At 36.6% G+C, this 13,399-nt stretch overlaps 1 protein-coding gene across 1 annotated transcript; it reads right to left on the bottom strand.

The window, feature by feature from the left end:
* Positions 1-838: 838 nt before the first annotated feature.
* On the bottom strand, positions 839-11,777 carry LOC120630652 (protein lifeguard 1). The gene is made up of 7 exons (XM_039899916.1): positions 11,760-11,777; positions 10,287-10,393; positions 8,355-8,447; positions 6,333-6,439; positions 5,267-5,426; positions 2,390-2,519; positions 839-1,741 (listed from the first exon to the last, which is right to left on the bottom strand). Exons 2-7 carry the CDS (start codon positions 10,293-10,295, stop codon positions 1,515-1,517), a joined length of 726 nt encoding a protein of 241 aa, XP_039755850.1. The 5' UTR covers positions 10,296-10,393; positions 11,760-11,777; the 3' UTR covers positions 839-1,514.
* Positions 11,778-13,399: the final 1,622 nt, after the last annotated feature.

Here is a 13,399-nt window from a genome sequence, read left to right as displayed (position 1 = left end):
TTTTTGTTAATAAACCAACGAAAAACATATTTTTGTAGGGAAATATTAATTACATACTAAAATTAATATTTACAATAAATATAAGCCGTCTACCTATAGGGCATGGGCCCATAAGTGAACATTTATGCATATATTTAACGGCTAAGTCTACACAAAGCGCTTGGGGCCACGGTCTTAGGACACGAAACATTTTATTAACATAGTGTCACAAAAATTGGTCCTCACGTCTGGTGACCCAAGAGCTGGCGCTAAGTCTAGCTATACAAAGGGGCAATAGCGCTAGCATTTTGGGTATGGTACCCACTACCTTTACACTTGTGACACTATGTTAGTAAAATGTTTCGTGTCCGAAGACCATGGCCCCAGAGTCTCAAACGCAAGCGCCGCAAAAACGTAGTCATTACAAATAACGGAGTATTTAGGGCGCTTAAGCATTTGAGCAGATTCGGCAGCTGCTGCCGCTTTTTGGAACGTACTCGGCTAGTGAGAAGCTGCCAACGTACCAACGCTGGTCGCATCCCACACCAGCGCAAATTAATTTATTTGTTTGAACGCACTTCTCCCTGGAACTCGGAAATCTTTTGCATTCAACCCAATGCCTTAGGAAAGTTATATATATTTTTAAAATCACGCTACGACCCAAGAGAGCTGAGCAAATTCATAAAGTGTTAACGAAGCTAAGTAGTAACGAAATAATAATATAGCTGGGCGATGCTATGCGGTGTGTGTAAGTTTGTACAGTGGAATCTCTATAACTGGAACCTCGTTAAGTCGTAGACCTCAGTAATTCGAAAAAAAAATCCATTCCCTTCCACTAAACACTTAATTACGCGGTATCTCGAATTATTTAGACTTTGTATTTATTTCCCTACGAAGTATTGATTTATACTCTATAACTCGAATTTCAAAATGGCGACTCCGTAAGTCGTAGTTAGTTAAATATAATGACGTCTTACTTGGGATTCCTCGAACAATAAAATCCAAAAGGAATGTTCGGGTTAGGGGCTTCTAATCTATTGTTTTTTGTCTTGTACACGTGTAGGTGTATTCTTACACACATATAGTTGAATTATTATTCAAATTCGACTCTACAAATCGAAATATACACTTAGGAATCGCACCTCTGTAAGTCGAAATTTCAGCAGTTAAGTCGTACCTCGTTAAGTCGAAAATCGTTAGGTCGATTTTTTTTGCATTTCCCTTATCATTCGAGTTATAGAGATTCCACTGTATTGGAAAAACATATTATCGACCAGCGCTCTCATTAGAGGCTTTATCCAAAACCCAAGGCAAACGGGAGTAATCGGGGTTCAACCAATCAAAATACTTCGTTCATACATAACATTTTAACCACTTTAACTACTTTTTAGAATCGGGCTTTTTGAGAGAATACCCTTCCGAATAAAAAAAAAAACAAACAGACCTAAAAACTGTCGATAGATCAACGTGTTTACATTAAGAAAAAAAAACATCGAATCGGAGCCTTTTCTAAAATGCCGGAAGAAGACGAAACTTCACTTGGTCGCGCCAATAATGGTCAATATAAACAAGAAAATGTTGACAATGTCCAAGTACAGGTTCAGCGCCGCGAAGATGTACTCCTCAGGTGAGATGCTGTACTTGTGTTTGCCGCCCATCATCAGCTGAGTGTCATAGACAAGGTAGAGGGAGAAGATCAGTGCGCCAGCAGACGCGTACACTATTGTTAGGATGTTGTTCCTCATGATTAATGCCAGGATTCCTGAAATAGATATAACTCTGTAACTCAAGCTGGACTGTCTTAACTTTGGCTTTCTTTCGGCGAAGTAGAATTCCCGATAGGCACCTATGACTTTTCGAAATTATGTCCGTTAAAGCTATTTCATTTCTGTGATGACCTATGTCTCAGGCTCATAACAAGGCTCACTCAGCAAACGACGGAGAGAGCTATGGGAGTATATCTATGTGATCCGATCAGAAGTAAGGAGATAGCTCAGGGAACCAATGTGCTTTGGGGTCCCAAAGTGCTTGAATGGCGAATACGCACAGGTAAACGCAGCGTTGGTTGGACCCCAACGAGGTGGACGGACGACACTGGCGTGCACTTCATACATGCACAAAAGCACTGCCTACACTAAAATTTATATATAACTCGTATAGGAGGAGAATTTTCGCCGCTTTATGCAATTTTCCTGCTTTATGCATACCCTGTTAGGAAACCCAGTGCACGCCATTGAAGGACGACATAAAACGAGTCGCTGAAAGCTTTTCGCTTTTCCTTCACCTTTAGTAGGCAAATAGGTATTTATAGGTACTTAAATACTAGACACAAGCTAATTTTTTTTTCGATATCTGAGTATATCATTATACTTTCATTCGTCAGCGGCTTTAATATACAAGTTATGCCTACCAAACACCAAAAGGACTATGGAAGCGGCGACAAGGGCTCCACCCATCATAGTGAAGTCCCATTTGGTTTGGAAGGCGAATAGCGTGAGCCCCAGACTCACCGCTGCTGTTATACCCACTGCCATCATCACCTGCAAAAAAGGCAGTATAGTTTAAGACAAGGTTGTAGCCGGGGTTGTTTCAAGGGGGAGGTGAGCAAGCCGAGGAGGTCCAAAAATATCACCTGCTAAAGGGGAGGGAGCCAAAACCCAAGAATATATAGGTGTGTAGCCTACTTCCTCACACTCAAACTTACACACATACACAGAAACACCCAGCACTTATATTTATATCATATCAATTAAAATATTATTATTTATTAAACATTATATTGTGTATCTATACTATTAAACTTCTTCTAAACTTATAATCATAAGAACTAATAAACACGACGTCTTATCCGTCATAACAGTTTCCATATTTCTTAAAATAATGTATTATTATTCATGTATTAAACTCGTAATCTTCTACTTATATTACCAGAAAGCCACTGTGCCAGCGAGGGGTTCATCAGTTATCAGAAATAACAGATGAATACGTATTCAAAACCGTATCCATATAATAGCCAGTGTCTATGACTTCCTAGTTCCATTTCAATTTCAATTTATTCAGCATAATACATCATGTTACATTACAATACAATATTTAAAATAACTCTAATTATATAATGTAACGTATGTACACCCAGTTTGGGTGCTAGCCATTATTTTTAAATTAAATAATTTCATGAATTTTAAAAACATAAGTTAGACACCGTATAGTTGGGAAGTCGTATAGGGGGACACCGATTTTATTGGGGATGTTCAAATTAAAAAAAAAAACATTTACGGCATAAAAGCATTGCTCTATGAGGTATTTTTTTAATATTTTATCAAAAATCTGGCAGATGGTTAAATACTTTTGGGACATTGCGTATGTTTATGCTTGTGTGTGAATTTATTTGAAGTTTTATTCGGAAAACGCCGTTCTTTTCCTTTCATATTGGTGTAAAATTGTATATTTTTCTTCAGAAATTTGCAGATTTCATAGATATATATGAAGGAAAGAGTTAGGATGTTTAATTTTTTGAAATAACGTTGGCATGAGCCTTTTTTATTTATATTAAATATTATTAATATAAAATATAATAAATAATATGTAATATAAAACAAAAATTAAATTTTTTTGTAAATTGTAGTTACGGGTTCTCAGTCTGTAGCTGTCCTCTGTGCGTATGACGGTAGCCCGATGGTATCGCGACAAAATCGATATTCTCAGAACAAACCTGTTATTTCAGTATCCTGATAAGTAACGTAATCTAAAGTTGCTCATTTGGGTAACAGCTTTCTGATAACGAACGTTATCAGGATGAAATATGAGTGTAATATAAAAATAGTTATTTCACAGGTCTCACACTGAGGTGATTTATTATATATCGGACACATACACTAGCATCGTTTCACAGCTGCGAGGGGCTAAAACTCCGAACTTTCACCTAATAAAAATTTTTGTAACCAGAATAAAAACCGACTTCTGAAATAAGTGTTCAACAATTAAAAAGTAAATAAAACTTTGTATCAATCAAGCTTGAATACGACTAACTTCCAGTCGCGAAAAATATGCAACTACTACTAACTCCTATAGAAAAGGAATGAATGAATATCCTATTATTGCACACCACAAAAAGTACATAAAAAAGCAAAGATACAATTTGGCGGCCATATCGCTTCATAGCGATTTCTACCAAGAAAAAAAAATTCATTACTTAAATAAATATACTTGTAACTAAATACAAAATGAATATGTAACTACCATAACAAATATAATATTTACTTAGAAATAATATAATAAATTAAATATTAATCAAAATAAACAATTATCCTCACACATAAAAAAGAGAAGAAGGTAGCAGTGAACTACCATGAAAATGTGGGTGTACTGTACCCGAAATACTGATTACTGAATACGTTTATGTAAACCTTTCGAGTCTACTGGCGTGATATTATGTTGTCTGGAGGTTTCTTCACCGTTGAAGCAACTGATATTTATTTCTTTAAAAACGAACTTAGAACATTTAGTGGTGTGGTTCAAATCGCCCCCCGAACTATAAGCCGAAGTTCTACCTAATAGGCTATCACCGATTTTTGATGTGAAACATCTATAGGCGAGGGTAAATGTGATTGTTGGCGTGGCGATACTCGCCGTGCGACGCGGCATCTCCACGCAACGTATAATACACGTAGTCCATACGTAGTAGTGGTATTATTTACTACGTTACACATGTTAGCAATATCATCGTTTCCAACAAGTTTAATTTATGAAAAACGGATATTAGGCCGGGAGGGACCAAAGTCTATCCAACAAAGTTCATGTAGGAGTTAAAAGAAGACCGGAACCCCGGGCCGTAATGTATATTAAAGGATCAAAATATTAGCAAAGAGAAAACAGACACTACGTATACGGGTTATTTTTAAAAGACCACGAAGCCGTGGCTAAAACGTCTAAATAAAAGAGGCAGGGGAAATGAGTTATTGAAGAGGAATAAACGAAGTAGTAACCGTATAGCAGTGTTTAAGTAATTTTAAGTAAAATATGTTCTACAATAAAATACGTCTGATAGCGATAATTTAGGAAGTGAAAGTATGTAAGTCTCCTACAAAGAAAGCAAAATCACTTTAACTTTCATTATGCCATATCTTACTTCTGTTGTATTCGTTCTTTTATGCATATAACTTATTCAAAACATCGATGTTTTACATCGGTCAGGCGGCCAGGCGTCCCGTGACGGCTCACACATTTTTTTAACATTAAACTGGTGATGACTTAGTTTAACTATAGTGAACTACAAGAGACGGCTTACCGCATCAACGCTGTAGGTGCTGGTGACCACGCCGAGCAGGAAGCTCTGTGCCAGTGTAAACAGCGTGAGGAATATGAAGTTCATGGGCGCCGTGCGACGCACCTCCGTGCAGCACGCCATTGAGATCAGGCACACGATCAGCACCACCAAAGCTATCCAGCTGGGAAAGGTCAACGAAAGGGGTCAAGTAAAATCGTCGCTTCTGATGCACTTCAAATAAGGACCCCGTAATAAGAAAATAGTGATAGCCTAGTGGGTAAGGCATCGGCTTTCGTGGAGACCGTGTTCGAGCTCCAGCACACACCACTGACTTTTCGGAGTGATGTGTTCGTTTTGAATTTAAGCAATTTAAATAGCACTTGCTTTAAACGGTGAAGGAAAACATCGCGAGGAAACCTGCATGTCTCAGAGTTCTCCAGAATGTTTACAACGGCGTGTGGAGTCTACCAATCCGCAATTGGCTAACGTGGTTGACTACCTAAACACATCTCATTCTGAGACGAGATCCGTGCCCTATAGTGGGGCCGGGAATAAGTGTAAATACAGGCATATGATGCTAAGCACCTATATTGGTGATGGTCATAAGAGTGGCACGTTGCTGGACTTGTTCATTACATGCCCTGCTTACTCTGGATGTAGGCGATGGTTTTCCACATTTCATCAGATGGGCCGTCTGCCTTTAACTGATTATACCATTGATATCTGTCCAAACAATTCATGAACGTAGTAGGTAGTAGAGCTTTTTATGACAGAGCTCGTCCGGGGACTTACTATCGCCATGTTTATTTCTCCAGCAAAGCAGCATTGTTGCAATGCTGTATTCCGGTCTTAAGGAGGTGGTTGCTGGCATTAGGTTGATGGACCCAGAGCGTCTCGTTGCATGACGTGTTCCATGCATGCCCTGTTGCTCTGTTTAAAAGCGATGGTTTCCAATTGCCATAAGGCATCAGGTGGGCCATTTGCTTTGTCCGTCAATAACTTTACCTTTGTAGTTTTATAAGTATTGCTTTATCGTTTCCTGAAATAACAAATTGACCAAAAAATTACATGTGAGTTATAAACTTACAAGAGGTATGGATTTTGTCTCACAAAATCGCTCGTCGGCTTGTGGAAGAGAAACAATGCGATGAATCCCATAGTGATAAGAAGTTGACACATCAGGATCGCGTATACCTAGAAAGATCATATTTATTTTGAATAAAACAGAATAATAGAATAGTATAAATTTTATCGCTTTAACAGTGTACTTTTTTTGTGTTGTAAGTGGGAATAGTTCCAACAGTTTGCCACATTCTGGCGTGCAATTTTCTTACATATTTAGAGTTCATAACACTTATAATTTTAAACTTTAGATACAAAATGTCACCAAAATATTTGTTAATATTATAATACGACTTACTTATTAACATAATTCAAACCTATTTTTAAAGAATATTATTTTTAGATTCAATTGTCTCAAATAATTGTTGATTGTAATAAGGTTGATTTGCGCTCAAAGGTTGTGGATAGTTCAAAAGAAAATACGTATGCACTTTGTCAAGGTTTAATTGCGACTGGTTATAAGTATTTCACATTATTTCAGTGGGATGGCTATGCCTTTGTGCGCTGTGTTTGTAGAATAGGTGAATATTTGTAGACGAAGACGTGTAAGTTGTTCGTTTGTATATTATTTAGTCTCTTTGTCATATATTTGGTATTTAGCCTTATTTGACTCAACAGTAATAATTGATGGACCAAGCAGACGGCCCACCTGGTGGTAAGGGGAAAACAAAAGCCTATAAACAGAGCCAAACTTCAAGGAGCACGTCGTGCAACATGCCGCCCTTTGTCTATAAATTTGAGACGTAGGTTTAAGCCACATGTGCCCGTAATTACACCGGCAACCACGCCCTTCAGACGGAACACAGCATTGCAACAATGCTGCTTAGCGGCAGAACGCCATGCTTTCTGCAGGACGAGCTCCGTCACAAAAAGCTTCATGCGGAGGAGCTCTGTCACAAAAAGCTCTCCTTCTACTAAAATAATAAAAAAATAATCATTATCATCATTTAAGCCTGCGGACGTTCACTGTTTAACGGAGGTATTATCTATGAAGCGCGACCACACCCGGTCCTTAGCCTTCCTCATCCACCGACTCCCCGACACTCTGTATGCCGTCCGACCATCGTGTGGAGGGCGTCCCACACTAAGCTTGCTTGTGTGTTCTCCATTCTAGAACTAATCCAACTGCCAACGCACCTATGACAAGCATGCCCTGCCCATGTTGGATAGGAGCAGGCGTTACTTTGCGGAATTCCATAATATAATATGAAAATTAAGCTTAATTTGCTATAGTCCGCCAGAAGCAGGAGAATCTGCTAACTGAAATCAATAATATCTCCAATCTTCATACTCCACACCAAACAGATCATTGGAAATCTTACCTCTACGCATGTTTCGCTCCGAAACCGAAGCATTCTCAGGAGATGTTTACTTTACAATAAATAATTGTTGAGAATTATAATTCTTAAAAGATTAAAGAAATCATAAATAACACTATACAGATTCTCCTGCTTTTCGCGGAGTATAGAAAATTAAGCTTTACAACTGGCCATTAAAATGTCAACTTGCTGATAGTTGAATTGTTAAATAAATTAAATAATAATTGTTAAATTGTTAATATAAAGTTTTTATTTATATAACCTTATTAAGGCTAGAAGCAGTGATAGCTATCACTGCTTCTAGCCTTAGGAGTGACTTCGGCGTCACTTTCGGGGCGTCTGAACCCGGCACGCAGGTCTTACTTTTCGAAGCGAAGGAAAACACCGCGAGGAATGTACCCGTGGTAGTTTATTTTATACTTTTTATTTGTACACCACTCAGAAAAACGAGACAAAAAAATTAACAAACACGTAAGGATGAAGCAGGATACAAAAGGCGGCCTTATTGCTAAGTAGCGATCTATGCCAGGCAACCTTAGGATTAGGAAAACTAAAAAGAAAAACGAATAGGTTTAGTAGGTAGAGTTCTCTATAATGTTCTCAAAGGTCTGTGAAGTCTACCAATCTGCCCTGTAGTGGGCCGGTAATGATGAACTTATAAATCTTACCTTTCTAATAAAACCTCTTCGTATGCTTTGCTCGCTAAAATCGAAGGCTTCCACCTGATCTTCTCCATAACTGCCGGGTCCATAATAAGTTTGCTAAAAAGAAAAGAATTTATATCCATTTATTAAACATCCTCTCTTTTCTCTAAATCAAATTTTTTGTCCATTAATCCTCCATGTCGCTAGGTAGGACTAATTGAATTCGGATTTAGTTATTTATACAACGTGTAAATGAAAACCGAAATAATACTCTGAAGTATTATTATTTTAAAGGTAAATTATTTAACGTCTCTGAGACTTATCTGTGGAACCGAAAAGAACGCTAATAGTTTTTGAGTAATTTTTTCCATAGTTTTTACTGAAATAAATCAGGAACAGCTCTAACATCACATGCAAAAGTAAAATCAAGTGTCACTTTATTAGTTACGCGTCGCGTAGAGTAGAAAATATGCACGTGTGGGTCTTTTATTTGCAATCGGGTTGTCATAAGTAAACACTTAGAATGTTTTGAATTAATTTGTATGGCAAAATAAGTATAGTTTTTAAATGTAGAAAGGGCCCAACGTGCCTTAATTAAAACCATGTATTTTAAGCGTTATCATTTCTCCACTGATAATCTTTATAAGCTTTGTGACCTATTATTAACTGTCAGAAAATTGTATATCTTAAACTCTATTTTGAAAATGCATAAAACAACAAAGTTTGATACTAGTCGACTAAGTGGGAATAGAACAATATGCAATGTTATACTCAGTCATAGAACAAGGACTGCTTTTGCTCGTCGACAATACATCACGCAAGCCACCACTCTTTACAATAAAATAAACAAAGAATTTGCTATATACCAAAAAACTTTTTTCAATGTAACAAAACATTGACGGCCTGGCTGAAGACACTAACCTATGAAGAAACTGAGGCGCTTCTTCAGTTTATTTCTATTTAAAATGTAATGGATATAGACGCACTTAATAACATGTACACACACACTTACACACAAACACACACTCACGCGCGCACACACACAAACATAAACACACCATACACACCAAGACACACTACTCAATCATTTTATTTTTATTTTATCTTGTTTTTGCTATAGAAGAGTAAGGCCTCCTGACACAGGTATTTTGATGCTTACTAGGAGGTCTACACAACATGTATCATTTACAATGTAAGAAACGAAATAAACGATTTTTATTTATTTATTAAAATAAATAAGCTTTTTTGATATATTTTTTACAGGGTGATTCCTCATGAAATATACTTATTCACGCTTCAACAGTAATTCCGTTACACGTTGTATATACTTACTTATTCTGAATCTGGATAACCGAGGTGATTAGGTATCTTACTCATTGAAGTAATTTGTCAACCAATTAAAAGTTAATAGCACGTTGTGTGTGACGCTGTGAATGATATTTTTTCATTAGGTAGGTATATTATATTTTTCGGAAAATTAATTTCCAGATTATTCTTTTCTCTCTGTAAAAGGTTTGGTAGATGGTGACCTTTTTTTTCGGACAACAGTGTTCAAGTTTATCTGTAAAATGTCTTTTATTCAAAAGTATAAAAAAAATAAGTATGTAATGAAATAACTAAAAACTGTAAAACTGTTAACCGTTAAAGGTGGTGGAATGACGCCCTCGCACAGGTAAACGCAGTTTGGTATAGCTCATCGTTCTTAAACTACTTAAGTTTTTCACAATTCACAGCATGGATTTTTTCGGGGTTCACGCTAACCCTGGGTATAAATTATATCCATTCCAAAATGCAGTCAAAACCGTTCATAAGTTTTTGCGTGAAAGAGTAAAAAAAACACCCATATCAAAGGATAGGATAAAATTAACGGCAGCATTGTATGCTGACATTCTAACCGTTAAAACATGATTTTACCTACTTCAGTTATATTGAAAAGTATTTAATAAATGGACTCACCTGTGCCATAATGCCCGCCCGTTGTTTTATCGTATCGCTGTACCACAGTCACTGATATGAGACATCAACTGATAAATTGTACGATGTAGACCCATTTGATAACGCACCTGTATGTATGGAGGTACCTATTACGAAACATTGTGATTGGTGCATTGGTACTTTGGACCGAAACACGGGTTGGGCCAATGAATAGTATTGGGTTTTTCTTAATACCAGCCCGGAGCTTGGAAATTGGCGGTGATTCATGCGTCGTTCGTCCCATCAGACTATGATAGTGCACCTGTGTTTGGGCACACTTGTGCATTATAATACAAACAGGCATACTTGACGTTTCAAAAGTACTTATAATAATATATAAGTAAGTATATATAAGTACATATATATAAGTACATATATATAAATACATATATAATAAACGGCCTACTTTAAATAAATGAATTTTGAACTTTAATATCTCCCGCGTAGTTGGAAAATCTCTCATGATTGAATATCGTGGCCGAAATTGGTCACGAAAAAAAAACCTTGGATTTTTATCTGTAATTTTTTTTAATTCTTGGTTTCTGTTTGTTTTTTTAATGGAATGTTTCTCAAATTAACGTTTTCTTCCGGTTTCGTTAAAGCTTTCCTTTCGAAAGGACACTCTCTGGCACGCACCTCTCACATTACCGAGCTATGCGCGTTTTATTATATAACTTGCCTTATTATGATGCAGGAAAACACCGTGAGGAATCCTACATGCCGGAGTTCTCCCAAATCTTTTCAAGAAGTGTGAAGTCTACCAATCCACACTTGACCAGTATGGACTACGGCTTTCTCAATTTGAAAGACCAATGATTGGGACCAATGGTGATTTTATATAAAATCATTTAATTGAAATCGTGTTTTGTAATATTGGTACCCAACGCACGAATTTCAGTGCTATATTTGAGTGTCTTATTTTTTTAAATTCCACAAGCTTTTTAGAAAAAGCGACAATTTATTAATAAAAACTAGAAGTTTAAAATGTCTATGAAACATTTCTTTGAATTGAATAATAGTAACTAGTATAATTCCGCTTATTCTTTCGCCCGCCAACCCGAATTCAAACAGGCCCATCAACCCGGATTGGAGCAGCGTGATGGTCCTAAGCTCTAGATTTAGATAGATTAGGACTTTCTAGAGGACTTTAATATAAGCAGATGATGATCAGTGGCGTGCACTCCATACATGCACAAAAGCACTGCATACCCTAAAATTTTATATAACCCGAATAGGAGGAGAATTTGTGCCGTTTTATGCAATTTTCCTGGTGTATGCATACCCTGGTAAGAAACCCAGTGCACGCCACTGATGATGATGTCACCATATATCGGCTAAAATTCTTTGACACTTATTGATAAGCCGACCGTGAATATCAAAACAGCCCACGATCAAAATGTTCATGATCTAAAGATAGAAACTGTTTGATGTAAATTATCAAAAAATATTACTTACAGCTGATAACGAATGCTGTGCCTTGTTGTAACGGCAGTTACACCACCACCCCTCCTGTCAAAATGGTTGTAATCCGATTTAAGTACTTTCCGGAATCTTCTAGATCTTCAAGTTCTTTTGAATAAAGTATGCATTTGGAAACTTTAAATGGATATTTAGGTTAACTTTTACAGCGTAATCTAATTTAGGTAATATTTTATATATATTAGAATTAAATTTTTTCTATTTATACAGGTACTATTTATTTGTGAGGAAAATTTGTGCAATTTTTATTTGTGTTGATTCAAGAAATCCTTAGGTTTATAAAATTCAATTTAAACCAATTTTTTATCGAATAAGAAGACCTTTCAATGCAATAAATCATATTACTAATTTATGGCATTATGTAAAAAGGTAGCAATAGTTTAAGTCAAATAAATTTACTTTAGTTTATGAGAACAAGAAATTTGGCGTATTATTTTTATTTTTAATATGTATTAAGTATCTACTTAACAGTTTTTTTTATGGCATAATATCAGTCGAGGTTAGGACTCGTACATCAAATCGGGGTTTCTCTGATAGCAAATGCCGTTATGGTGAAGGCAATTACACCAACACACCACAGTTGTCACCGCCCCTCCTCTCCCCGCGGGTGTCGTATGTACGAGGCGACTTAGGAGATATAACTGAGAACGGTCAGTGACGTCATATGTGCTAATAGCATCTACTGCGATCACCCACTTCTGCCCAGCGTGGTGTAATACACAAAAGAATATAAAAATTAAGAGATTAAAATAAACTCGGATTTACAAAAAACTAAATACTTAAAAACAATCATTAATTAACATTAAAATCAGTAGTCTTATAATAGTCCTTTAGTCCTCTAGTGGACTATTATAGTGCATAGGCTATTGATGATAACAAAATCTGGAAAAAAAGTCTTATATTCAAACTTGGAACACAATACTTAACTAAGAACAAGAAAATACTTTTGAATATTATTGATTTGTCCTCAGTTCAGAATACAGTTCAGTGACGGCAGATCCGAATACAGTTGTCAACACCCCTGTTCTTCCCGCGGGTTTCGTACGAGGCGACCAAGGGAATATAACGGAGAGCGGGCAGCAGCATGCTCTGTGCTACTACTACCATCTACTGCGACATCTCAAAGATTTCATTCGGTAATTTGTTATAAAGTAATATGCAAATTCAAATTCAAATTAAATATTTCTTTATTCACGTAGGCCTATCACAGGCACTTATGAAGCGTTCATACATAAATGTTTAAATAATTGTAAGGGGATGGTGATGACTTCGTTCGCCAACTTAAACCTAAAGCTACGAGGGTTCCAAACGCGCCCTTGTCTAAGAAGAGCCCACGACAAACTTAGCCAAATATTTTTTTTTTGTTCTCACCACCTCATAAAAAAACCGTAAATTAAGCTATGAAGTTAGAGCAGTTCACACCCAAGCTTTTATTATCGTTTAAGTAATCCTTAACATTATAATAGGATTTTTCTGTAAGCTTACGTTTAAATAGACATTGAACTCATTGAGAGACAACTCAAAGATTTCATTCGGTAATTCGTTATAAAGTAATATGCAATTGCCCTTGAATGATTTGATATATTTCTGAGTCTTAAAAGTCGACTAACAATAGT

This window comes from Pararge aegeria, chromosome 16, assembly GCF_905163445.1.
Source record: "Pararge aegeria chromosome 16, ilParAegt1.1, whole genome shotgun sequence".
NCBI classification, from domain to species: domain Eukaryota; kingdom Metazoa; phylum Arthropoda; class Insecta; order Lepidoptera; family Nymphalidae; genus Pararge; species Pararge aegeria.
The sequence above is the reverse complement of the archived record's forward strand: the minus strand, read 5'-3'. Positions and strand labels throughout refer to the sequence as shown.